The 26,380-nt window shown below is 43.3% G+C and overlaps 1 protein-coding gene across 2 annotated transcripts in view; it reads left to right on the top strand.

Moving 5' to 3' along the window:
* Positions 1-25,628, top strand: part of CANX (calnexin) — a 29,289-nt gene extending 3,661 nt beyond the window's left edge. For both annotated transcript variants that reach the window (XM_081180758.1, XM_081180757.1), the window contains exons 2-15: positions 4,891-5,082; positions 6,851-6,924; positions 7,704-7,762; positions 9,457-9,598; positions 10,209-10,290; positions 11,269-11,461; positions 11,741-11,930; positions 13,533-13,646; positions 18,186-18,342; positions 19,214-19,429; positions 20,874-20,993; positions 21,102-21,228; positions 21,394-21,503; positions 22,680-25,628. In XM_081180758.1, coding sequence (XP_081036884.1) covers positions 4,894-5,082; positions 6,851-6,924; positions 7,704-7,762; positions 9,457-9,598; positions 10,209-10,290; positions 11,269-11,461; positions 11,741-11,930; positions 13,533-13,646; positions 18,186-18,342; positions 19,214-19,429; positions 20,874-20,993; positions 21,102-21,228; positions 21,394-21,503; positions 22,680-22,733 — 1,827 coding nt within the window. In that variant the 5' untranslated portion in view covers positions 4,891-4,893 and the 3' untranslated portion in view covers positions 22,734-25,628. The remainder of the gene's footprint in view (positions 1-4,890; positions 5,083-6,850; positions 6,925-7,703; positions 7,763-9,456; positions 9,599-10,208; positions 10,291-11,268; positions 11,462-11,740; positions 11,931-13,532; positions 13,647-18,185; positions 18,343-19,213; positions 19,430-20,873; positions 20,994-21,101; positions 21,229-21,393; positions 21,504-22,679) is intronic.
* Positions 25,629-26,380: the final 752 nt, after the last annotated feature.

The following is a 26,380-nucleotide window of genomic DNA, read 5'->3' as shown; positions in this document are numbered from 1 at the left end:
TTCATATTATGCCAAAGTACTTTATGCTGCTCTATTTTATCACACTGTTCTCAGCACAGAACTTCCCAGTGTGTTACTAACTTCACATTCTATTTCTGTGAGCGGTAATACACGCATTCAGATACCAACAACTGTACTCTCTTCAGTAGCTGTGAACTGTTTCAGCTAAACCTGGAAAGGCACTACACGGTAGCTCATAACTTGTTACAAATACCATTTGTAATGTATTTGCAAACATGCAGCTTTTCTTAAAAGAACAGATAAAACAATCTGCAAACACTTTCCCATGTACTCTTAATAACCTTTAACAATTAGTGCTTGGTGTGCACAACATAATAGTATTTGCTTTAATTACTTCAAGACAAGTTATAGAAGATATATAGAAAAGGGGCAACTTGTATGTTAAATATTCATGTGTGTATTTTAAAAGCTTCCAGTGTTTGCCAAGTTATAAGGAGATTTAAAAAAGCCAAGAATTCTTCTTGGAAACTCGATCCTCTAAAAGGTCTCATAAGAATTGGTTTATTCCCCCCCCCTCGCAACAGCCAGCCATGTGCCTATGGCATACAGTGGTGCCTCACAAGACGAAATTAATCCTTTCCGCGAGCCTCTTCGTCTAGCGGTTTCTTCGTCTTGCGAAGCAACCCTATTAGCGGCTTAGCGCTATTAGCGGTTTAGCGGCTATTAGCAGTTTAGCGGCTAAAAGGCTATTAGTGGCTTAGAAAAAAGGGGGGGAGCGAAAAAAAATCGGAATACTTGCAAGACGTTTTCGTCTTGCAAAGCAATCCCATAGGGAAAATCGTCTTGCAAAGCAGCTCAAAAACGGAAAACCCTTTCGTCTAGCGGGTTTTCCGTCTTGCCAGGCATTTGTCTTGCGGGGCACCACTGTACTTAGAATCAGAACATGAAGACTACCCCTTTCCTATTTATCCTCAGCGTTGGATATTCAGAGGCATATTGATTCCGAAGAGAAAGGTTCTATCACTCAAATTAAAACTGTCAGTTACCTCTAGTTCTGTAGGAGCTACACATACACTGATCCACTTTGTAGTTAGTACCCTAAATTAAATTAACCTGCTTGCTGTGTAGGCCTTGGTTCTTTTTGCTTATAAGGCTATTTTTCTAATGGCAGAAGGACAGAAGTGTTGGTTACCACTTGAGCAGACTAATTTGCTTTTCTTCTGCAGGCGACAAATGCTCATCACAGTAGAAACAATCTGTTTACAAAGCAGAATTTGCTGGAAAGCCAAATTAATCAGCAGGGCTGTCGTAGATAGGAAAACAAACACTTGGTAGTAATATCCACAAATCAGAATATGAAGGGAGTGTAGCAGAATACATTTAAAAGACAGAAATCTCCAGGTTTTCCTGTATTCAGTTTCAGCTGAGGTGTTGACTTTAGCTAAGCATCACTGTCCTGTAGATGTACTTGAGCTAAGTACTTGCATTCTGGAAGCAAATGTGCATCTCAGCTATCCATTTTTGGATGTTCTCCCCCCTCCATATAAGACATAGTCTGAGTGAAGAGGCAACAAAAGTTGTACATCCCTAGGATTATATCACCTCTACAATTTGGCTTGCTCTGTGCTAGAATGTTGGGGTCATGTCCAAGTTTTGACTGCAAGACCTAAGAAAGACTCAGACTTCCATGTACTAAGCTCTTGGATTTTGTGTATTACAGCTTTCTCTGTAGCAGAATTCTCACTAATGTGGGAGTAGGCTAAACATTTTGGGATAAGACTGTGTCCCAAGCATCTTTGTATTTATTATAGAAACAAAAATGTTGTCATTCCAGTGAACCGGTCTGCAAGCATATGTCTGTAGCTTCCTTTGCGCTTGATTTTGGACCCCTTAGGAAGTACTGGAATCCCACCCCCCTTTTCAGCTGAGACCTGTGGGTATAGGGTGGTATACAAATTTAATTCAATAATAGGCTCTGGAAACAGTTTAGAACACTAGAAATCTTAACAAATGTATGATATAAGATACATGAGAGTGCATGGCAGTCTCTTCTGTTCCCTGGCACTTGGTGAAATGATCAACATCCAGGCTGTTCCCTCCAGAATGTGGAGTTGGAAGGAGCTGTTTGTTGCTGGACATGGACTGGCTAATGGGAAAGATGCCAACCCCTGTGTCTTACCCATCACTTCCAAATTTGGGCTGAGTGCAAAAATGTTTCATTTTAAAATCTTCTAATGTATGGTGGGCTAATAAATGTGCACCAAATACAGTCATACCTCGGGTTACAGCCACTTCAGGTTGCGGACCGCCAAAACCTGGAAGTACCGGAACAGGTTGCTTCCGGGTTTCAGCGGTGACACATGTGCAGAAGCGCTAAATCGCGCTTTGCGCAGAAGTGCCGAATTGCAACCCGCGCATGCACAGACGTTGGTTGCGAATGCTGCGGGTTGCGAACGTGCATCCCGCACAGATCACGTTCGCAACCCGAGCGTCCACTGTATTAGCTTCCTTCTTTTTTCAGAAATAACCATATAGGGGTGAACTTCAAAGCTCTGGTTTTGGAGGGGAAAGGTGTACTAATGTCCCATTCTCTCCTATGTATGATATTTGTCATGCTTTTAAATGGCCCTCTTTTCTGGAATCCTAGAGATATGACTGAAGAATTAGTTTATATCCCATCTTTCCACCAAGGAGGTCAAAGTAGTGCTCATGGTTCTTCCCCCAACTTATTTTATGCTCACACAACCCCATGAATTAGAAGTTGGACTGAAAGGCTGTGCCTGTTCGAGGTCACCCACTGAATTTCATGGCTGAGGGGGGATTTGAACGCTCATCTCCCAGAATGAATCCAGCGCTCTTTGCACCACACTGGCAATGTGCAATCCTTTTTATATTCCAAAAAGCCCCTCTAGGTGATGCATGCAGACATATGCTGTAAACATTTGTCTTGCTTAGTGGTTTTATTTACTAAAAGGTTACTTTTCATAGTTCTTGTAATGCAGGGGTAGCGAATTGGTTGGCCTGATTTGGCTCACCAAGCCATTTTCAAAAGACACATCAGCCTATGCCGAAATAGACTGGTGGTGGTATTTTCAGTGGTAGCTTCAGCAGTGGTGGTGTAGAACAATCTGCCACCATGACAAACAATCAGGATCCCTCTGGGAACAGGAAGAGGCACTCTGATCTATTCCAGTGTTTCACTAGTACTCTGGTATACTACTTCCTTTTTTCTGAGCACTCCAATCTGCTCTCAATGGTAGCAGGCTGTTCTGCGCCACCACAGGGAAGCTGGAGGAAGAGAGACTCACCACTGCTCTGCTATCTGTGCTTTTCACCATAACTGCTGTTGGTACTCTCAGTAGAGCAAGGGAGCATGATGGAAACAAGTGCTGGGGCAATTCCTTTCAGCTATTGATGTTGCTAGTGCGGCAATGTGTATTGTATATATGGGAGTGTGTAGGTGGGTGTCTGCTTTCTGTTTGGCCATGTGCACCTGGCTCGTGGTGGTCCACTGAGGTTGGCCATCATCGAATACTGCCTTTGGGCAAAAAAAGAAACTAGTCACCCCTGAAGGTTGGAAAGAAATGTTTATGAATCAGTAGGCAGAGATTTTCATTGGCCCAGAGGTAAGACCATCTGACCAGTGTCTCCCTCTGTTTCTGCTCACAGAATATCAATGTGCGATTTTGCACTTGACTTGTGTCTACATCTATGACAATAATCGCATGAAAACAAAGCATGAAAAGGGGACAGAACGGAACTTTGTATAAAATGCAGGTTTGCTCATAAGACTGGAACAGCCACCAAAAGCTGTTTTTTTTAAAAAAAAGGCTTTCAGTTATGAAACTTAGAGAAATTGATATGCTTGTTTCTAGTATGGCGTTCTTGCTGCTAGTTCTGACTCATTCATACTGCATTAGCTTTTGCAAGCCTCTCTACAAGTTTTACTTGTTTGGTTGTGGATAAATCTCTTCATTATTTGAAGTGAAGGGATGGGGAGGAGCTCCTGTAGTAGTATTAAAAGGAACCAGGAAGTTGCGTCTCCATGGAACCAGCACTGATACTTTACCTTTTTCCTCCTCCTGTGCTTGTCTATGTCAATATTACACGCCAGAAGTAACCATTTCATACTGGAAGCGTGTGTTTTCAGCATGGGAGCCGTGGCGAGAAGCTTGAGCTAGTGAAGAAGCCAGTCAGGAGTTAGAACATGGCAAGGCGGAATTCCTGAGGGATCTTCAAAGCCAAATAAGGAAGGGGGTGGTTGCTATGGGGACTGCTTCCTGTTTCCTCTTGGGTGGGGGTTCTGTGTGCTGTCCCATGGCAACAGCCCCTTACTTGGGCGGGGGGGTGTGTGTGTTGTTTGGATACAGTAGCCTCTCCTTCCTGATATTTGTGGTCCACCCTTGGGACACCTGATGTCGTAATCAAAGGGGAAGGGTGTCTCAGAGTATGTGCAGAGTGCCTTTTCATTTTCATGCCCTAAATTGCTGACAGTTGGGGTTGTCTAATAATCCTGTTTCAGTTTTATTTTACTGGGTGCCACCTTACAAAAAACAACATTTAGCAGGGCAATGAATGACTCAATTTTTAAAAAAAGTCTTTTCAAAGCTCTACTGTTAAATTTTTAAGCCTTAAAAAAATGATAGGCAGAATGGCTATTTTACAAAACAACACAGGATTTTACCAGGTATCCCACAGGGGAGTAATCGGTTAAGGGAACTGGGGACTCATAAAGGTTGAAAACCACAGGTCTACACCATTAAATAGCATTTTTGTGCATGTATTGGCTGGGACCTAGTGATGAACAGAGAACCATTTTGGTAGCATATGCCTAATAGTGTGCATATATGTTGATTTATGTTGATTAGCCCTTTCCTTTGCTGGTAGGCGTAGTGATATTTCATGCTCATTTTTTACCCTTATGCATAGACCATGAAGCAGAAGTGGTTGCTGTGTGCAGCATTGCTGTTAGCTGGAGCCTCTGCTATCCTGGCACATGAAACTCACGATCATGATCATGATGACGACGACGTAATAGATATTGAAGATGACCTTGATGATGGCGTTGAAGAGGTAGAAGAGTTGAAGCATGAAGCGAGCACTCCACCCCCACTCCCTAAGGTTTGTTTGAATACTTAATTCAAGTGTAGATCTCCAGATAGAAATTATTAGCAAGTTCCTGCATTCTGATGATTGGACCAGGTCTGCAGCTTTCTAGCTATAATTCTAATTTTAACCGGCCCATTATCTGAGTGGGGTGCACTCTTCCAAGTTGTTGCTTTCCTTTGGCTGCTAGAACTTGCTTCTTGAAAAGATGTGGAAAATTCCTGCATCCCAACTTAAGTTGCTGCACTGTCCAGAGAGGCTTCTCCTGTTGTTTAAAGCTTTGTGCTGTTTGCATGGGTGTAGTGTTGCTATCCATATGTTTTGGACTGCATCTCCCAACAGCCCCAGCCAAAATAGCCAAAGGTAAGGAATGATCGGAGTTGTAGTCTGCTATATCTGGCAGGCGCTACATTGACTGCTGTGGTGTTAGTAAATAGGGATGCTTGGGGAACTTATTCTTCTGAGTTCTAGTTTGAACTGATCCATTCAATGTCTACTGGATGACTGTGTGGATCAGAAGATAGTTTTCCTTGTGTGATGTAGTTGTTGGGCCTAAAAACAAACCAGACTGCATATAAAAATGCATATATGCTTAGAAATGCTTATGTAGTGAGAACACATTCAAAAACATCTGTTTAAATCTGGTTCTGTGCAGATTAATGTGGAAATTGGACAGAGCAGGCTTTGTCGACATGTGAATGTGATACAGATGATATCAGTGGGAAAGTAGCATCATGTACATTGGAATTAGCTATGCTTGGAAACAGTAATACAACTATATTAGCAGTTGATGTCGCCATCATAGAACTATACCAAGACATTATAGCAATGCAACATAGCTTTGTGTTGTACAGTGGTACCTCTAGTTGCGGACATGATCCATTCTGGGGTGCCGTTTGTACCCCGAATAGTCCGCAACTAGAGCGGTGCTTCTGCGCATGCGCAAAGTGTGCAAAACGCTTCTGCATGTGCACGCGCGGCGAAACCCGGGTTTGCCGCATTTGCAAGCTGAAAAGACGCAACATGAACCTAACGCAACACGAGGTATGACTATGCCTAGCTCTCTCTCATGCTTGCCTTCTGGGCTCCTAGATCTTTAAGGCAGAAGGAACATGAAAATTGAGCCATGGGTTGCGCTCATCATAGTGCTGAAGATAACATTTCATCAGCACAAGGATTTATCCTCCCGCATGCCCCCTAAATTCCACCAAAACTCCAGAGCAGATTTGGGGATGGTGCAAGGGGAGAAGGACATCCCTTTGTGGTAGTTCTAATATTTCATTCACTACTATCCTATGAATTGCTAGTGTAGTGCAACACTATACCCTAAGGTTGGAATCTGCAATAGGAAGTAGAGTAAAGCAATGAGTTCAAATTTCTAAACCATTATTTGTAGTGTTCTTTCCAGTGAAGAGCTGTTTCAGTAATTCTGCTGTTCAATAAGAAGTGGAATAGTTTGGGATATTAACATACAAACTATGGGCAGTATCCAAGATGTTCCATTAGCACAAGGACTTTTGCCCATGCCACAGAACGTCTCCTGCCTCTCCTTTTCCCCAACCCCAAATCTGTTCAGGAGGTTACCCCAGCCCTTCAGAGCCAATTTGGAGAGGGAGGGGAAGTTTTATTGCACTAACGGAAATACTTGTGCTGTCAGAACAAGTGCATTGTGTACCCAAAAGCATATTTGTCAATTCTACTTGATCACAAATAATATGATTTGGTTTATAATATTGTTCAAGATATCACTTATCAAGGTATATCGGACATCTTTCTCAATCAGGTTACCTATAAGGCCCCAGTCCCAACAGGAGACGTTTATTTTGCCGAGAACTTCGATAAAGGAACTTTAGAAGGGTAAGTTTAAGCCCAAGAGGTGTTAGTAGATTTACAGAGAGATGTTTCTGTTGTGTGCATTAAAAGCATTTATATCCCTTTTGCCTCAGTATGAGTAATTCAGTGGGGCTCATATAACAAAAAAGCAATTCTAAACAAAGTCAAAGCAAAATGTACACAGGTACTTGGCAGCAACCAATAATCACAGTGCACTACCATGCAGATACATGGTAAAAGATTAAGAAGCGGGTCCTCAGATGCATGTGGGGATTAAAAACAGGTCCTGGGTCTGAAAAGGTTGAAGATGTGTGTCTTAGGGCATGGCATTTCAAAGCCTAGGTGTTGAAACAGAAGGCCCTGCCTTACACCTCTGCCAAAGTATATCTTAGTTATAGTGCACCAATCACAGAGCCAGCAGTTTGTTACCAGTGAGCCATTCAGTTGCAAGTTCTTAGACTTAAATATTTCAAATCATGGACATGTGGTAACATGCATATTTATTGAATTTGTTGCAAGACATACTAATTCACTAAATTATGTAATTACAGAAGATAAAAAGGTGTTTAAACACATTTAAGCTATGCAACGCTCTCATATCGGGTGTCTCAGTTTGCTTGTCTTTCTTTACCCTTCTTTTCCCCCTTCTCCTTTTTTGCTATGTTTTTTAGATTGTAAACCTGAGGGCAGGGACTGGCTTGCTTGTTAATGATCGCTTGTTAGCCACTCTGGGAACTTTTTTGGCTGAAGGGGGGGGGGGGAGAGAATGCTTTAAACAAAAAACAACTGTTTTTAAATTTTAGGTGGGTTCTATCTAAAGCTAAAAAGGACGATATAGATGATGAAATAGCCAAATACGATGGTGAGTATAATGCTTTGCTTGGTCTTCACTGTATGCAATGACTGGGGTTAGTAGCTAAGCACAACTACTTTAACTGGCTCAGCCTCCTCCCAGTACAGTGGTGCCTCGCAAGACGAAATTAATTCGTTCCGCAAGTTTTTTCTTCTTGCGAGTTTTTCGTCTTGCGAAGCACGGTTTCCCATAGGAATGCATTGAAAATCAATCAATGCGTTCCTATGGAGACCGTCCGGGGACAGAGGGGAAGTGCCGCGCGCCTTCCCCTTGTCCCCGGACCTGTTTAAAGCAAGGGGCGGCGGGTAGAAGATTGCTTCTCCCCGTTGCCTGCCCCGCAATCTCCGGGGACAGAGGGGAAGGTGCGCGCGCCTTCCCCTCTGCCCCTGGACCTGTTTTAAAGCAAGGGAAGGGGCAGCGGGGAGAATCGCTTCTCCCCGTTGCTGCCCCTTGGTTCAAAAGGGGTCTGGGGAGAGAGGGGAAGGCGTGCGCGCCTTCCCCTCTGTCCCCTCTTTTGAAGCAAGGGGCGGAGGGGAGAAGATCGCTTCTCCCCGTTGCCGCCCCTTGGTTCAAAAGGGGTCCGGGGAGAGAGGGGAAGGCGTGCTGCGCTTCCCCGCTATCCCCGGAGCTTGCGGGGCAAGTTTCGTTTTGCGAAGTAAGCCCATAGGGAAATGCGTCTTGCGAAGCGGCTAAGAAAACGAAAAACTCCTTCGTCTAGCGAGTTTTTCGTCTTCCGAGGCGTTTGTCTTGCGGGGCACCACTGTACTGGATGGTATTTTTGTTTAGAACTGTTTTATTTGTTTTTATAACAATTGTTTATATTGTTATCATATGCTTGGGACCTTATGGTAAAGGGTGGGTAATAGATCTTAATCTCAGGGTTGTGGGTTCGAGTCCCACGTTGGGAGAAAAATTCCTGCAGTGCAGGAGGTTCAACTAGATGATCATTGTGGTCCCTTCCATCTCTACAATTCTAAGATTCAAATGTGACTAAATCTCAATTAAACCTTTGTCTTGCTGTGGCATTAGTGGCCTAGTTCTCACAGAGATGATAAACCTACATCTGGACTGTGATTGCATGCATCCCAATACAAAAAAAATAAAATATTTTCCACATAGAAACCATCTAGGCTTAATCCTAAAATGTTTTTTTCTGTGGAAGAAATGGTTTTTTTGTATGGAAGAACACTCAGTCAAATGAGCCCCCACTTGCAAAACTGTACAGACCTGATACAGATTGACTGCATCAGTGAGATCTGGGGCAGAGTCCTGGGAGAGCATTTAAACATTTCTGTGAACTATTCAACACCACTCATGTGAAAAACACATGGCATAAAGCTGGCATTTATAACTTCGCACATACCTGATTCTAACAATTTCATTTTCATGTGTATAGAATCTTGTTTATTGTTAGGTTGCAGTTAGGCAGTGTTGTGGATGAGTGGCTGTCCTGAGCAAAGTTCCTTGTGTGTTGTGGAAGGTTGTATTTTCTCATAAACTAGAGCTGTAGTTTATTGCAGTCAGTGGTAGCTGAATTGTGCATATGGGTTCTAAAAGTGGTAGACATTATGTGCAATGAAATTTTGGCTGCTTATGTAAATACGGTGAGTAGAAATGACATGGGGTGTCTGTGTGTGATTTCTTATGAATAGAGTATTAAATCAGCAATGGGCTTCCTGATGTGTTGTCCTGTTTCTTAATAGGCAAATGGGAAGTGCAGGAAATGAAGGATACTAAACTACCAGGGGATAAAGGACTTGTGCTGGTTTCTCGAGCTAAGCATCATGCAATCTCTGCCAAACTCACCAAACCCTTTGTCTTTGACACCAAGCCTCTCATTGTACAGTAAGTGACCCTTTTTATTTTCTATTTAGCAGTGAATGGGTGTGTATACTGAGCAGTTAAGTTTGGTGGAAATGCACTCACTGTATTGTATATAGGCCTATAAGGACTGAGCTCTGTGGAAGCAGGTTTTGCCAGTTCACAGCAAAACCCGTCGATTCTGTATAATGGATAGAAACTGCCATGGGCTTTTTTTCATAACCAGAGTCAAAATGTCTTGCCTTCCTCACAATCTGGACTATAAGCTTGCTTCACTTGTAATGTTCAGACCATGGTTTGGCAGTTGGGGACTTGCTTCGGATTTCCACTCTAGATCTGTCTTTCATTTGGTGCTTTGGGCCAACCAGTAAGTGCTGTGATACATGAATTGGGAAAATTATGATTTGTTGCAAGCCAGAATTGAAAAACACGGCTTAAAAGTGGGGTTCCATTTCTGAATTGAGTCGCACCAAAGAAAGAATTGAAGCATATGAGGTGAGACGAGGAAAATGCCATCTCAGTTGTGAAAGGAGGATGTGGTTGTTGTTTGAAATGAGTCATTGTCTTCAGGAAAAAATGAGGTGGGTTTTCTTTTTAAAATGAGAGTATTATTTTATATTCCAAACTAACTTAGGTATGAAGTCAACTTCCAGAATGGAATTGAGTGTGGTGGTGCTTATGTAAAGCTGCTTTCGAAAACTCGTGAGCTGAACCTGGTAAGTGATGTTCAGACTGTCTTCCAGTTTCATTCATAAAGCTGTTACCTTCTGAGTTTTAGCTCCTAATGTGTGTTGGGCTGTATCCACAACTATGTTTACTGTGCACTTACTGTGTTTCCAGTGCTGGGTTTTGATTTTTATCCAAAATACATATCCTGTACTTTTTTGATAAAATACTACTATTTGATGCATTGTTTCTCCAACCAGCTTCAGACTGTTTGGAATCCTTAAGTTACTCCTAATTTGTCTGTAGTTAAGGTGTGCACACCTTTCTTTGCATAGAGTAAATACATCTCCACCTTCCCACCCTCAATGTCCCCTGGTGTGTATACAAACAGAGAACCTGACAGTAATGAAGCCACGCTGATGTGAACATCTGGGGGGAGCTAAGAAGTGCATGGGCGGGGTAGGGAGAATGTCACTGCACTCTAAGGCAGTAATGTGAGCACACCTTTGGACTTCACTTCCAAACTGAGTATGTTCAAGGACTAGTTGTGGCTGTAAGAGTAGTCTGCTGGCCTACTTATCTACAGTTTGTGGGTCTATCATTCTTATGATTTCTGTGGTCTACCAAGTATGTGTTTGCTGAAAAATTATTAATTCCTTGCCTTTTGGATTACTCTAGATGGCACATTTCATACATCTCATATGCTAATACCATGAAAAATGCCCTTGAATCGGTAGCATGAATTTCGCTTTTTGACTAAGCATCCATGACTTATAAGTTGGTCGGTGCAGTGTTAACAGCAGTTTTTGAAACTTCAGGTTCCTGAATTGCACTATTAATACTCCTAACAAGGAAAGCCTTATTTTTTAGACTTTTACAATTTTGGTTGATGTAAGTCTGCTTATACAGAGGTTATTGATTTCTAGATTTGTAGAATCAAAGTGTTCATAAGATGTAGCTTAGGAGCTTGTCTTGAAAGTTAACTTATGCTGTGTGTTTGAAGCTTGGGCCATATTTATATTTTTAAGGATCAATTCCATGACAAGACTCCCTATACCATTATGTTTGGCCCCGACAAATGTGGAGAAGACTATAAATTGCACTTCATCTTCCGGCACAAGAGCCCCAAAACGGGCATGTATGAGGAGAAGCATGCGAAGCGTCCTGATGCTGATTTGAAGAATTACTTTACTGATAAGAAGACTCATCTTTATACACTGGGTAAAGCAACCACATATTTGGATTTCTATGTGAAAGTCTAGTGCAGACGGCTTTTATGGAATGTGGGAGAGGCTGTTTGCAACAATGGAATGTATTGTAAAGCAGGAAGTGAAGAGTTTTTTTATTTTATTTCCTGTGTAAGAAACCTTAATGATAGAACAACTTCCTGCAGAGGAAGAGTAGACTATAAAGCAGGGAAATGGACCTTCTTGAACCTATATTTTTATAGGTTCTTCTCAAAAGTATTCAAGTTAACTTTATTTTCCTTGGTCATCCTAGTTCTGAACCCAGACAACAGCTTTGAAATCCTGGTTGATCAAACTGTTGTAAACAGTGGGAATCTTCTTTCTGATATGACCCCTGCCGTGAATCCGCCACGAGAGATAGAGGACCCAAATGACCAGAAGCCAGAGGATTGGGATGAGAGAGCTAAGATTCCAGACCCAGATGCTGTTAAACCAGATGATTGGTGAGTAGCTGTTGAAATTTAAGGAACCTTGGGAGAAGCTTGCTACAACAGCTTTTTCTGAGAGTGGCATGAAAAGAAGCATAAAGGGAAGTAACTGGAGTGTGGTTTTTCTAGCGTATTCTCTGGTTTTCTAGGTAATCCTTAATTACATTCCCATATATCTGCATGAGCATTGGGCAGAGACTTGATTGTGGTTGAACCTCAGGAAGGTTAGAAATGGGCTGAGGGGAGTTGGTCTGACTATTGTTCTGCAGATTCAGTCACAAATCAGCTGAAGTCTGTGTCTTTTCTGCAGTCTGTGCTGTTTGAAAGGCCTTGAGCTAGCTGCTGTTGATCCCCCTGCTTTTCTGGCTCGGGATGCCAGCATGTAGCCTAACCTAGCACCTGAGAGGGGGATGAATTGGTAGCAGTTGCTAGAGACTGGAAGAACCAGGTTTATGGCACCACATTTTACCTCTCATGTCACCATCTGTAACACTGCTATGCCTTCACTTGCTGATGACATAACTTGGAAGGGAGTGACTGTGAATTGTACTTGACCCTGAATGTGGGTGTTGGATCCAAGTTGGAAAGCCACACCAAAACTCATGGCTCTGAATAGTCAATCAATTAATTAAAGCATGTCCTGGTTGCATTTTATGTTTTCTAAGAGCTTATTGGGATGCGGGTGGCACTGTGGTCTAAACCACTGAGCCTAGGGCTTGCTGATCGGAAGGTCGGCGGTTTGAATCCCTGCGACAGGGTGAGCTCCCTTTGCTCGGTCCCAGCTCCTGCCAACCTAGCAGTTCGAAAGCAAGTAGATAAACAGGTACCGCTCCGGCAGGCAGGTAAATGGCGTTTCTGTGCACTGCTCTGGTTTCGCCAGAAGCGGCTTAGTAATGCTGGCCACATGATCGGGGGGGGGGGGGAGTCTGCAGACAAACGCTGGCTCCGTCGGCCAGTAAAGCGAGATGAGCACCGCAACCCCAGTGTCGTTTGTGATTGGACTTAACGGTCACGGGTCCTTTACCTTTACCTTTTTAAAGAGCTCCTTAGCCTCAGGCCAGGAGAGCCAGTATGATCTCTTTTCCCTGTCAGTAGATGGCGGTGGCTGGTTCTTCAGGCACACCCTCTCCTGGCTTGCTAGCTACAGACAACTGGAGACCTGAGGAACAAGTTGAGAGTGGGGACAAAATGGAGGACAACTGGTGTTCTCTAGTAGCAAGGCCTTATTTTGTTAACCATACTTCTCATGCTCTGTCAGAGTGCTCCAAATAGCTTATGATACCCTAAAAAAAATAATGATAAAGTAACATCACAATTATTACAATTGTAAAAGGTATAACTTGGAAATGAAAGACTAAACAGAAGGCAAACCAAAGCTTGCCTAAAGAAGTCTTTTATGCCCCTTACCTTGTTACCAGCTGTGGTCATGCAGGTGGGTCTCTCCAGCTGACCACAAGAGATGGGCAGGATCAAAGATACCCTTCTTTTAAATTGTTGGGGACAGTAAGGTGGTTCACTCATTGAGTTGCACCCAGAAATGACCTAGAAGGTCCCAGCATCTACAGGCCTAGAGCAACATGCTCCCTGAAAGTGTTAATGGTTTCTTCCATCTTTTAGGGATGAGGATGCTCCTGCTAAGATTCCAGATGAGGATGCTGTGAAGCCAGAAGGCTGGCTAGATGATGAACCAGAATATGTTGCTGATCCTGATGCAGAGAAACCAGAAGATTGGTAAGTTGATACTGATTCCACGTTGCGATGTCTTCAAACTAAAATAGTAACTCTGCTGGTGATCCTTAAAATAGGGTTTTTTTGTGAGCGTTTCAGTAACCACAACTAATACTTCCAGATGTGTGGTACAGTGGTGCCTCGCAAGACGAAATTAATTCGTTCCGCAAGTTTTTTCTTCTTGCGAGTTTTTCGTCTTGCGATGCACGGTTTCCCATAGGAATGCATTGAAAATCAATTAATGCGTTCCTAGGGAAACCGCCTTCAGACCAGGTCCGGGGGCAGTCTGTCCCCCGACCTCTTCTGAAGGCTGGGGGGGGGGGGAACAAGGGCTTTTCTTCCCACCCCCAGCCTTCAGAAGGCTGTTCTGAAGGCTGGTGGTGGGAAGAAAAGCCCTTCTTCCCACCTCCCGCCCCGCAAGCTCCGGGGACAGGAGGGCTTTGCTGCCGACCGCCAGCATTTTAAAAGCCCCTGCTGTCCCGGGGCGATTTTAAAATGCTGGCGGGCGGGAGCGAAGTCTCTGCTGTCCCGGGGAGATTTTAAAATGCTGGGGGTCAGGAGCGAACGCTTCGCTGCTGACCCCCAGCATTTTAAAATCTCCCCGGGACAGCAGAGAAGCAGCCCCCTGCGACCCTCTCCCGGCTGGAGAGGTGACGTGCGCCTATGGCAGGAGCCTCCATAGGTGCGGGACACCTCTCCAGTTGGGAGAGCGCGCGGGGAGCTAAAGCAGCCCCCTGCGACCCTCCCCCGGCTGGAGAGGTGACGCGCGCCTATGGCAGGAGCCTCCATAGGCGCGCGTCACGTCTCCAGCTGGGAGAGCGCGCGCGGGGCTAAAGCAGCCCCCTGCGACCCTCCCCCGGCTGGAGAGGTGACGCGCGCCTATGGCAGGAGCCTCCATAGGCGCGGGTCACCTCTCCAGCTGGGAGAGCGCGCGGGGGGCTAAAGCAGCCCCCGGCGACCCTCTCCCGGCTGGAGAGGTGACGCGCGCCTATGGCAGGAGCCTCCATAGGCGCGGGTCACCTCTCCAGCTGGGAGAGCGCGCGCGGGGCTAAAGCAGCCCCCTGCGACCCTCCCCCGGCTGGAGAGGTGACGCGCGCCTATGGCAGGAGCCTCCATAGGCGCGGGTCACCTCTCCAGCTGGGAGAGCGCGCGGGGGGCTAAAGCAGCCCCCTGCGACCCTCCCCGGCTGGAGAGGTGACGCGCGCCTATGGCAGGAGGCTCCATAGGCGCGGGTCACCTCTCCAGCTGGGAGAGCGCGCGCGGGGCTAAAGCAGCCCCCTGCGACCCTCCCCCGGCTGGAGAGGTGACGCGCGCCTATGGCAGGAGCCTCCATAGGCGCGGGTCACCTCTCCAGCTGGGAGAGCGAACACGGGGCTAAAGCAGCCCCCTGCGACCCTCACCGGGACAGGGGGAGATTTTGAAATGCTGGGGGTCGGCAGCGAACGCTTCGCTCCCGGCCCCCAGCATTTTAAAATCTCACCGGGACAGGGGGAGATTTTAAAATGCTGGGGGTCGGCAGTGAACGCTTCGCTCCCGGCCCCCAGCATTTTAAAATCTCACCGGGACAGGGGGAGATTTTAAAATGCTGGGGGTCGGAAGCGAACGCTTCGCTCCCGACCCCCAGCATTTTAAGATCGCCTGGGGCAGCAGAGACTTCTCGCCCAAAGCAAGGGGAGCTCTCCGAAGGGCTCCCCGTGCTTCGGGCGACAGGCTGCCGTCCCAAGCCTCGCGCACCCGGCAGGACCTCCTGCCGGGCGCGCGAGGCTTGCAGACACTCGCCCAAAGCAAGGGGAGCCCTCTGAAGGGCTCCCCGTGCTTCGGGCGATAGGCTGCCGCCCCAAGCCTCGCGCACCCGGCGGGACCTCCTGCCGGGCGCGCGAGGCTTGCAGACACTCGCCCAAAGCAAGGGTAGCCCTCCGAAGGGCTCCCCGTGCTTCGGGCGATAGGCTGCCGCCCCAAGCCTCGCGCACCCGGCGGAACCTCCTGCCGGGCGCGCGAGGCTTGCAGACACTCGCCCAAAGCAAGGGGAGCTCTCCGAAGGGCTCCCCGTGCTTCGGGTGACAGGCTGCCGTCCCAAGCCTCGCGCACCCGGCGAAGCAAGCCCATAGGGAAATTCGTCTTGCGAAGCGCCTCCAAAACAGAAAACCCTTTCGTCTTGCGGGTTTTCCATCTTGCGAGGCATTCGTCTTGCGGGGTACCACTGTACTTAAACTTCTGTTCTGTTTTGTGTTTAATATGTCTATTTGGCATCTAGTTGTATCTGTGGAATATAGCCTGATATACTTCAATCTATTGTGTGTGTTCAGGTTCATTTTTTTTCACTGATTGAAAAACACAATTCTGTTACTGGTCTAAGACAGACACTTGGCTTGTTTGCCACTTTCAAAAGCAGGTGAGAGCTGTTGCCTTAATGTGCTGCTATGGGCTTTCTGGAAAGCTGCTGCTTAGTCCAGCGTTCCCCAAACTGCTGCCCAGTAGCTCTTCTGGACTACAGGGGAAGGCTAGATTGCATGAACCCTTGGTCTGTACCCCTTCTTTGACTGAAATGAAATGGGGTAATGGTCATAGTGAACTTGATCATTGAAATATGGCACTTGAAAGACCATAGCTACTGGCCCAGATAGTCAGCAAACGAGCAGGTTGATGTTTGTCATTTTGTATGGATGACATACATGGGAGTTGCTGTGGCACGCTCATATATGATCACTCCTGGAAGACATGATGTGTAGTTAGTTCAAGCCCATCTAGTCATGGTTACAGTTGGAACTCTTTTAGATGAGCAGCACAAAGAAAACAGAATGAGGAGTTCAGGAGTATGGATCTGAATTAATATTTGATTATAGTAGACTTGTGACTTCTTGCCCTGACTGGCCGAAGCCAGAAGTTCTTTGATTTGTTTCTTAAAAGACTTTCTTTCAAATGCACAAGTTGATGCAATCAAAGTCTATTGTTCAATCAAAGCTGGAGGTTGCATAACAGCTTTAAGACTTTGCCTGATGAAGAGATTGCTCTAAGCAGCTGTTGATAAGATTAATCAAGAAAGAAAGATAACTGTGAAAGGCTTTACAGATAGTGTGATCAGCATTGTGTTCCTCACACAAAGAAAGGTGCAAGCAAGTTGTGAAATTTCATGTATTTCCAAATTTTGTATTACCTAGCGTGAGAGAAAACTCAGAGTATAAGAGGAATTCAGTAGTTGAGGAAAACCTATAAGCTTTGTAACATTACTTGTATCTCACCAGCTTAGAGGCATTGTTAGTGGGTGGTTTGCTAGACCAGATGGGTGGAATATATATGTTTAGAGGTGGCAGTGGTATTGGAATTGGGCATTTGGTTACCTGATGCAGCCAGTGAGGCAGAGTGAGACACATGACTTGCCTGTTGTTGAGTGGTAACTTGGGGGTAGGAGTTTACATGTCCTTACTAGTGGATGTTATATGAGAGGTAGTGAGTGTTGGCTGAATACAGCCTTCTGCCTGAATTTAGTGGCTGCATGTAAAGGCAAAAATTACTCTAGGTTGCTCATTTGATAACTTGGTGGTGGGAGATGCTAACCTGCAGGTAGATCTAGTCAGAGTAACTCTGAAAGTGTTGTAGTCCCTCTCAAGTTCTTGCTGTAACTTATTTCTGCAGTAGCTCCCAGATCTGGGAAATTAATGGCCTGTTCTGGATTGAGTCCAACTCCTTCTTGAAAGAGTAGGTTCATAGCCTGGGAATGCTACTTGAGTCGTCTCTCTAATTGGAGGGCCCAAGTAGCTTCAGTGGCGAGGAGTAGCTAGTTTGTTGGCTACAGTCATTCATGGTTTGGTATTGCCTCGCCACATTCTTGCGTGCTCTGGCAGCCACCTATCTCAACTACTCTAATGTGCTGTTTCTAGGGCTATCCTTGATGAACGCTTTCTGGAAATTGCAGCTAGTGCAGAATGCTGAGTTGGTGAAATCTGATGGAGCACCTCTTTGCATACCAGCCTGCTTGGGCATTGAGTTCAGCGTAGGAGGCTTTACTTTCCATTCCTTCAATGGTTGAGCCTTCTTGAGGGTTGTTCCCTGCCTTTAGGACTCATTCCCTGGAGGCACAGTTGGCTGTTTAGTTGATGTGTTCCCATTGTCATGGGAAAAGATTTCTGTTCACCCAGGCTTTACAGTGGATTTGATTAGCTTGCTCTGGATCAGAGGTGTTTGTTGCTGTTCCAGTTTAATGTGCTTATGCTGTACTTTTTAATGAACATAGGTTTTCACTTCTGTGTTTTCATTTTATTAAACAGTGTAGATTGGCAAAAGGTGGTCTTTAAATAGTGGAAATAAGCTAAAATTATGCATTTTCTGAATTGTTGACACAAGTTGATTGTAAAATGAATTTGCTTAAATTTTGAATTTATTTGATTATGCTAAGGTAAGGAATTCTAGCATAATTGGTGTAATCATTTTGATTTTCAACACTGATAATTATTTCTAGATCAAAATTTCTACCATAGGTCAGGGACCTTTTAAATTTCTTGTTAAAAAGTAAATGGAGTCCTAAAACAGTGTTCCCTTTTTCAGGGATGAAGATATGGATGGAGAGTGGGAGGCACCTCAGATTGCAAATCCCAAATGTGAATCTGCCCCTGGTTGTGGTGCTTGGCAACGTCCCACAATTGACAATCCCAACTATAAAGGCAAATGGAAAGCACCCATGATCGATAACCCTAACTACCAGGTAAATTATCTAGTATTACAAATTATATTTCATACTCCTATTTCAGGGTACATTCTTTGTATTCTGCTACTTTTTTCAGCTATTTAAGACTAAACTATGATCTGGTTAACACATAACACAGAGTCATGGTTTGTTTAGTCAGAGTTGATTTCTGAATCTAGCACATCAATAAACCACAGTGTGCAGTGGTTTATTGGCTAATAGAATATAGCATTTTAAAACTATGGTTTGGTGTTTTGTCCAAACCAAAGAGCCTCACTTACACATTGATTGTTTGGCTATGTCACACAAAAAACATGCCAAGATACAGAGGCATAAGGCAAAGAGCAATTGAAAATCATTTTGGCTAAACAAGCTTGGGGTATCATTATGTGCAAATAGAGCCGTTACATGCTGTAGCGTAAGAGCAGAATAGAATTAAAATACTTCCAACAACGTTTTACTGACGTGTGTCTGAATTTTCCAGGAAAGGAAGCTAAGTGGGTTAAAAAACAACAACACATACATACACAAAGTCCTTATTTGAATTTAGACCTGTATCTATCTCCATATAAGAGAGTTTCTATCTACAGGATCTAGGCAGTGGTCTTTCACAACTCTGCTTCCTGGAGATGTGAAAAGCTGAACCTGGGATTTTCTCCAGACACAGCATGTGCTCTGTCATTGCTCTGTGAACAGACAGCTGCTACAGAAGTGGGGAAAATAGCAAAACAAGAAACAAAGGGAAATAACAGTACACTGTATATATAGATGTTCAACAAGATTGTGAATATAAGCCAAGAATAAAATGAAGTATTCTATTCTGTTCAGGAATCTCTGAAGGGTCATTAAAATGAATTCTTGTGGTATAATTGTTCTGTTTCTTCATCAGGGCATCTGGAAGCCAAGAAAGATTCCAAACCCAGATTTCTTTGAAGACTTGGAACCTTTCAGGATGACCCCCTTTGCTGCTCTTGGGCTTGAGTTATGGTCTATGACCTCTGACATATTATTTGATAATTTCATCATCTGTACAGATCGGGCAGTGGCAGATGACTGGGGTAATGATGGATGGGGTCTGAAGAAGGCAGCTGATGGCGCTGCTGAGGTGAGAAATAAAAGCTTTGTTTCTGACAACAGACAGGATAACAGAGACTAGAATCCAAATGTTATTATTTAATTAAATTTGTATGCTGCCCTATACCCACAGGTTTCAGGATAAAATCAGAATATAAAACCACAAAATACATAACCAAAATAAAAACAAGGACAACCCAATAACCCCTCCAACACATTTTAAAAGGGCATAGGATGTCAACCAACCAAAGGCTTGGTTAAAGAGAAACGTTTTTGCCTGGCGTCTAAAGGTGTATAATGAAGGTGCCAGTTGAACCTCCCTGGGGAGAGCATTCCACAGACGCGGTGCCCGTTCTCGTGTTGCCACCCTCCAGACCTCTTCTGGAGGAGGCACATGAAAAAGGGCCTCAGAATATGATCTCAGGGTCTAAGTAGGTTCACATGGAAAGAGGTGGTCATTGATGTATTGCGGTCGTGAGCCGCTTTAAGGCTTTATAGGTCAAAACAAGCACTTTGAATTGGGCCCAGAAACTAATTGGTAGCCAGTGTAGTCGGACCAGGATTGGTGTAATATGCTCACACCGTCTTACTTCGGTGAGCAACCTGGCTGCTGAATTCTGCACTAGCTGAAGTTTCCAAACTATTTTCAGAGGTAGCCCTACGTATAATGCATTGCAGTTATCTAACTTTGAGATTACCAGAGCATAGACAACAGTAGTTGGGCTATCCCTGTCCAGTTTAGCTGGACTCCCAGCCAAAGCTGATGGAAGGCACTCTGCGCCACAGAGGCCACCTGAGCCTCAAGTGACATCAAAGGATCCAGGAGTGCCTCCAAACGATAAACCTGCTCCTTCAGAGGAAGTGTAACCCCATCAAGAACAGGTGATCTCCCACCCATCCGGCCTAGGGAACAACCTACTAACACTGCCTCAGTCTTACCTAGATTGAGTTTTGGTTTGTTGGCTCTCACCTGGTCCATTATCAAGGCAAGACACCGGTCCAGTACTTCCACTGCCTCACCTGCAGATATAAAGGAGAAATAGAGCTGAGTGTCATCAGCATACTGCTGACAATGTACTCCAAACCTCTTTCTGTTCTTTGGTCATTAACAGATTTGTATGTCTTTTTTGAGTTAATAAACACAGAGATCCCACTTTACAAATGTTCCCTATGTGAAAATTCATATCGAAACATGAGGAATTAGTACACAAACCTTGCTATGCACACTGCAGATTCAGGCATTTGAATAGAGAGCATTTTTTACTTCTTTGTTTACCTTTTGCTGGTTGGCTGAAGAATGGGGAGGTGTGATTGGATAGATCACATAGCTTCTTTTCTGGGTTTTCCTGGGCTTTTTGGCTTGGAGGGAGGACAAAATTCCATGGTTGGGTGATTGTTAGATCTCTTGGGCAGCTATATTGCCTCATAATCACTGCTAAGTACAGATAACTTCATAGATTTCATTTGTCTTCCAGCCCGGTGTTGTGGGTCAGATGATGGCAGCTGCTGAAGAGCGTCCCTGGCTTTGGGTAGTCTACATCCTTACTGTGGCTTTGCCTGTGTTTCTTGTTGTCCTCTTCTGCTGCTCTGGAAAGGTGTGTGCTTTGGAAACAACTGGTTTCAAAAGTATGTTGAGTAGGATTGGAATTGGAAGTGAATAGTCTCTGAGAAACTTACTTGTGGAATTCCTACAACTGTTTCAGAAACAGCCAAGTGCTGCAGAGTACAAAAAGACTGATGCTCCTCAGCCAGATGTAAATGAGGAAGAGAAAGTGGAGGAAAAAGACAAGGGAGAAGCAGAAGCAGAAGAAATACATGAAGAAAAGCCAGGTAAGCAAAGTTGATGATATTCACTAGTCCCAAAATCACTAAAGCTTTATCCTGATAAAGTTACATATTTTAAAATTTGAAGCCTAATCTTGAATTGGAGAGTAGGCAGCAAAAAACACAAGTATCCTGTAAATAATAGTAATAAAACCTTTTTACACACTTCAGAAGAAAAGCAGAGAGGTGATGGTGATGCAGGAAGTGCTAGTCAAGAGGAGGAGGAAGAAGAGGAGGAGGAGGAAGACGAAGATGAAGAAGATAGCAAACCTATTACAGAGGTAAGGGGTTTTTTTTAATTCCAAAGTGTTGCACTAGAGCAAGCCTGGAGGTAGTAACCTGTTTATAAGAGCAGCCGGCAATGCAGTGCTTCCTAATTTTGAATTGCAACCTCAGTGCCATCAGTTGATGGGATCATTTCACTTCATAACCTGTGGAATCAGTTTTGTGAATTCTGAAAAGCCAGTGTAACCTTCAAATAAATTTTGAAAAACTTGTGCGAATGGGATAAACACAGTTCTGTTGATATGAGTATTGTAGTTTAAATAAGTGGGTCCTAGTCCAGGATTGAAGAATTCATGGCCCTCTAGATGTTGTTGGATTCAACATCCATCAGCCACTGGCGGAGGAAGAGGAGTGCGGGGGGAGCGCACCGCCCCTGGCAGCGCGATCCCATTGGGGTGCCATTGTGGCTGCCCTCCCGCCCACACTGGGTGTCCTGCCCCTGCAGGCAGCGTGCCCCGCCCCCAGGATGCGCATTACGCCCCTGTGGGCGTGCCAGCCCCGCCCCCACTTGCTCTCTGCCCCCCCCCCCGGTGCTGGAGCATGAAGCTCTGCCACTGCCATCAGCCCCAATGGTCATAGGAGCTGTAGTCCATCAATATCTAGAGGGGCACAGATTCTGCATCCTTTATCTAGTGCAGCCTGCTCGCTTGTACAGGAAATCCAGCACTACAACATCAAAAAAGAAAGAAAGATGGAGAACCACTATTTTAAGGTGATCAGACAACTTTCTTCTATGACTGCTTTCTGTTGGATAATCCACTATCTTAGACATTATGCCAACCAATCACAGCTGCTCAATATTTTTTTTTGGGGGGGTAGGCATTACAGTTCAATTGAAGAACATAAGCTTTAAATGTTTTTCTTTTTCTTTTTGGTTCTAATGTTTTTATGTGGAAGTGTTGTCTGTATGTCTGTTGGAATGTCCTGGGCAAGATAAAAGGGACTGACAAATTCAATAAATAATAATAGATGACTATCTAACCTGTTTTAAAAAACCTCAAACCAAGAATCTAGTACCTTTTGAAATGGGCTTTTCCACTGTTGAACAGTTCATATCGTCCGGAAGTTCTTCCTAATGTTTTGTTCAAATCCCAGTGAAAAACTTCAAAGATACTTTCTCACAGGAAGTGGCTTCATATTTATGTAAGAGTTGTGTTCTTTTACCTTTACAGGAGGAAGAAACTGTGAATAGATCCCCCAGAAACAGAAAACCAAGAAGAGATTGAAATATCCTAAAAACTTGATCTGATTAATTTTCCCCAACATGGTTTTGGGAGAGGACCTTGGATACCTTTTGCTGAAACTCAAATAAAAAAAAACCAACCTCAGACTTCACCATCCACAGGTTCCTGTCAAATGCTCTCCAGTGTAAATGAGTGTTAGCAGTAAAATATTCGCAATTGTGTTTTTAAATAGAGTATTCCTGTAGAAAAAGAATGCATTTAACACAACCCAGCTAAGAATTTCTGGAATGTTACAATAACTAACATTTTTTTGTTTTGAAAATTTTTGTTTTTGAATAGAATGATAGAATTGCCAGTCTCAAAACCTTGGCTCAACTTAATGTATTAATCTATCAATGGAAATGAACAGCAATCCTTAGAAAATTGCTTGGTATACAATTTTTATATGTTTATTTTTCTTATTTTTCTTTTACCAAAATGAACATACTCATACATCACAGTTCCCTTAGTTTGATCATGTCAAAGTATGCTGGTCAGTTATGTTAAAACTTGTACTTCAGTCAGATAGGAGAGAGAGAGAGAGAGCTCAAATCCATTTCAAGAAACTATTATCAAGTGCTTAAATAACTTTCCTTCTTATTGGAGGAAGGGCATAATGAGGCCATGGAATACATATATTGGTCATGGGTACTGCCCAGTGAAAACAGTATTCATAATCAACTTGAATTTGAGAGTAAGTTCTGATTTAGGTTACTAAGACTGAGACTGGATTTAGCCCTTGGAATTCTTTTCAGTATAGAATTTATTTTCATGGTGTTTGGTTTTTTGGTTTTGTTCTTTTTTTAAACAATCCCCCCCAATGGTTTTAAAACTAATTCCTCCTGTTCTAGCTTCTGCTGCTGCTATGCAGTTTGTTCAGAATGCAGCTTAGCTGCTATAGAATGCATATGCTCAGTTCATTAAATCTGTTTGTGATGTGTGTTTTTAATCTCAAAGGTAGAACTACTTTCTGGGGTCCAAACACTGTGGATAGTACAGTGTTGCTAACATTCTCATTATTGCCATTGTATGTACATTCATGCGCAGAGATGAAGCAAAGGCAAGCCAATCTAAAGATTTGCACCAAAAGCAGATGTCAGTATTTTGCGGCTAAGGAAGGAGCATGTGAAAGCTTCCCGGGTATATGTACCATTTTGAGACTCAATCTGTTCTTCATGTATCAAACTATATTGTTAATGTAGGGGGTTCCAATTCCAGCTGAATAAATTTTTAAAAAATGTGTTTAATTTTGTATCTAGCAATTGTAATCCCTTTTTTGTGGAATACACACTCTGCCTCTAAAGATAAAATGTAATTCTGTGCTGTTGTATTGGAAGACTAGGGGGTTGGGAAGAAAGTAAATAAGCTTGTGGGCAAAACTACTGTATGTGCACTGAATAGAAACACTCCAGAGTTTTATGTGTGGATAAGAGGTTCTCAAAGTCACAGAGGTTTTGCTTCTTTAAGGTATGATTTTCACATTCAAATTTCCCTATATGCTTTTCAGGTATGCTTCCTGGCACCTGGTTTGTTTGTTTTTCTACAATAGTGTTGCTGTTCTCATTGGAGGCTCCAGAGTTCACAGACTTAATTAACTCCTTTTAGTTGTTTAGGCAGCTGATAAAAAGAAATTGCTTCCATAGCTGCCTCTTCTGTCTTTCCCCCCTCACATGGTAGACTTGCAGCGCCCCATTCAACACCTCAGTTTGTGCTAATTGTAACATACTTTATTTAATGCTGTGCGTCATGTGAACAATCTTATGTTATTCTTTATTTCTGGTGTGTTCCTCTTTCTCCAGACTGTGAGGGAAGTTAATTTTTAATTTCCTTTTCTGATGAAAGTCATAAGGCAATCCTTAATTTGAAGCTAAAAGTAATATATTTTTGGAATTTGTAGGACCTCTTCAGAATATGCCTGTATGCATCTTTTGGCATTTTTTATATCAGTGAAATTTGCAAAGCACTACATCATTTTTATCAATTGTTTTAAATGTACTACTTAAAGACTTTGAGCCTGGTGTGTAATTGTGAACCCATATTAAGAAATATTCCACACGAGAGGGTTGCCCCATCAACAATTTCAGATTAAAGCACGAATTTGCATATTATGGAGCAAGTTGAAGTTTCCAAATAATTTGAGGTTCTTATTCTATCTGACTTGAAGATGATTTTGTTTGTTTGTTTGAAGACAACATTCAGCTGTAGGAAATCTTTTATTGCCAACACAGATGAATTTATAGTGGGGAAGAAGCTGAATCCTAAAACTGCATTGGTACCTTGATAAGACTTCTAAAGGAAAAGGTTCCCTTTCAAAGAGGATGACTTCAAGGTTAATGGGATGTTAGACTACCTATTTGGCTTTTTATTTTATGTAAAAGATAAAACTGCATTCAAGCAATTTCAGATCTATCTGTATTAGTGTGTTGAGTAAAAGGTAGATGATTTTAAGCAAGGTAATGCTATACAATGAAAAAGTGGTTTTTCATAGGATATTTACACTGCAAACTTGCTTAAATTTTAAAATGCTAATGTTAAAATCCACTGAGATGTGGATGTTACAGATGCCTGGAGTCTTGTGCAATTAGCCATGAATTGGGAAAGGTATCTTGGATCTTCAGTGCTTGGTTCCACTTAATCTGTGGCAGTAAATATGGTGCTAGACTAATATCTTGGCACCTTGCTGCCTTCTCTTCACTATAGTTTTCTAAATGCCAGTATTGCCTCCATACAAGTTTCAGATGCAAACCCCTTAAGTGTTGGTAAACAAGACTGTGACTTTCTTAAAAAAGTCCTGACTGTTATTAAAAAATCTAAAGATGCGGTATGCATATAAATATATTGGTTAAGTTATAAACAAATGTAAGCTTGCTCTGATTAATAAAGAAACTTAAATCACAATTTTTCTACTGTCTAGTTTGGTATATTTTTATCTTTTAAAGTTCAGCTGATCTAAGGGCAGAGGATTCAGCAAATGCTAAAGAAAAATCTAGGCTTGGGGCAAAGATTTCCAGAGACAAAATAAGTACTGGAAGACATTACCGTCATACAAAAGGCACAACAGTAAAATGTTCTCCATTCTCTTATGTGCTACTGAAATACCTTGAGTCCAAGCTTAACTGTCTTAAAATCTCTGAATTGCAACATTTCATGAATAACATCCTCTTGTTTGGATTAAGAAAGCTGAACTGTTAAGTTACAAAAATGGAATAGTTCAAGTAAGTTGCACCTTGCTTTCAACCCTGGTCATCAAAATGCAGTGGCTTGGCTTGTTCATATAGGTTTTTAAAGATTGATTTGTTTTAGCATTAGCAGTTGTGGACATGGCAGGATTTTAATCTCCCATAACCTTTGTAGAACTGGCTACAGATAAAATTGCCTGAAAACTAACTAAACTCTAATCCGCATTTGCAAGGTTTCATTGCTTGGTCACATCAAAGCAATCACACCACACCTTCAAAGACATTTGGGATGTTAATGTGATGTGTCTCCCCCCCCCCCAAGGTAACTGACTAGTCTGGGAGTAAGTTGTCTTATTTTGTCCAATTATTATCTTACAGGTTTAATTAAAGCTCAACACTTCTAGGGCATTATTTTGTGTAGTGTTCCAGAATTGGTGGCTTCCAATGCTTAACTGAAAATCTGACCAGATC

Source organism: Podarcis bocagei, assembly GCF_964188305.1.
Source record: "Podarcis bocagei genome assembly, chromosome: 2".
Lineage (NCBI taxonomy): Eukaryota > Metazoa > Chordata > Lepidosauria > Squamata > Lacertidae > Podarcis > Podarcis bocagei.
Note: the sequence above shows the minus strand (reverse complement) of the source record. Positions and strands in the feature narration are given on the sequence as shown.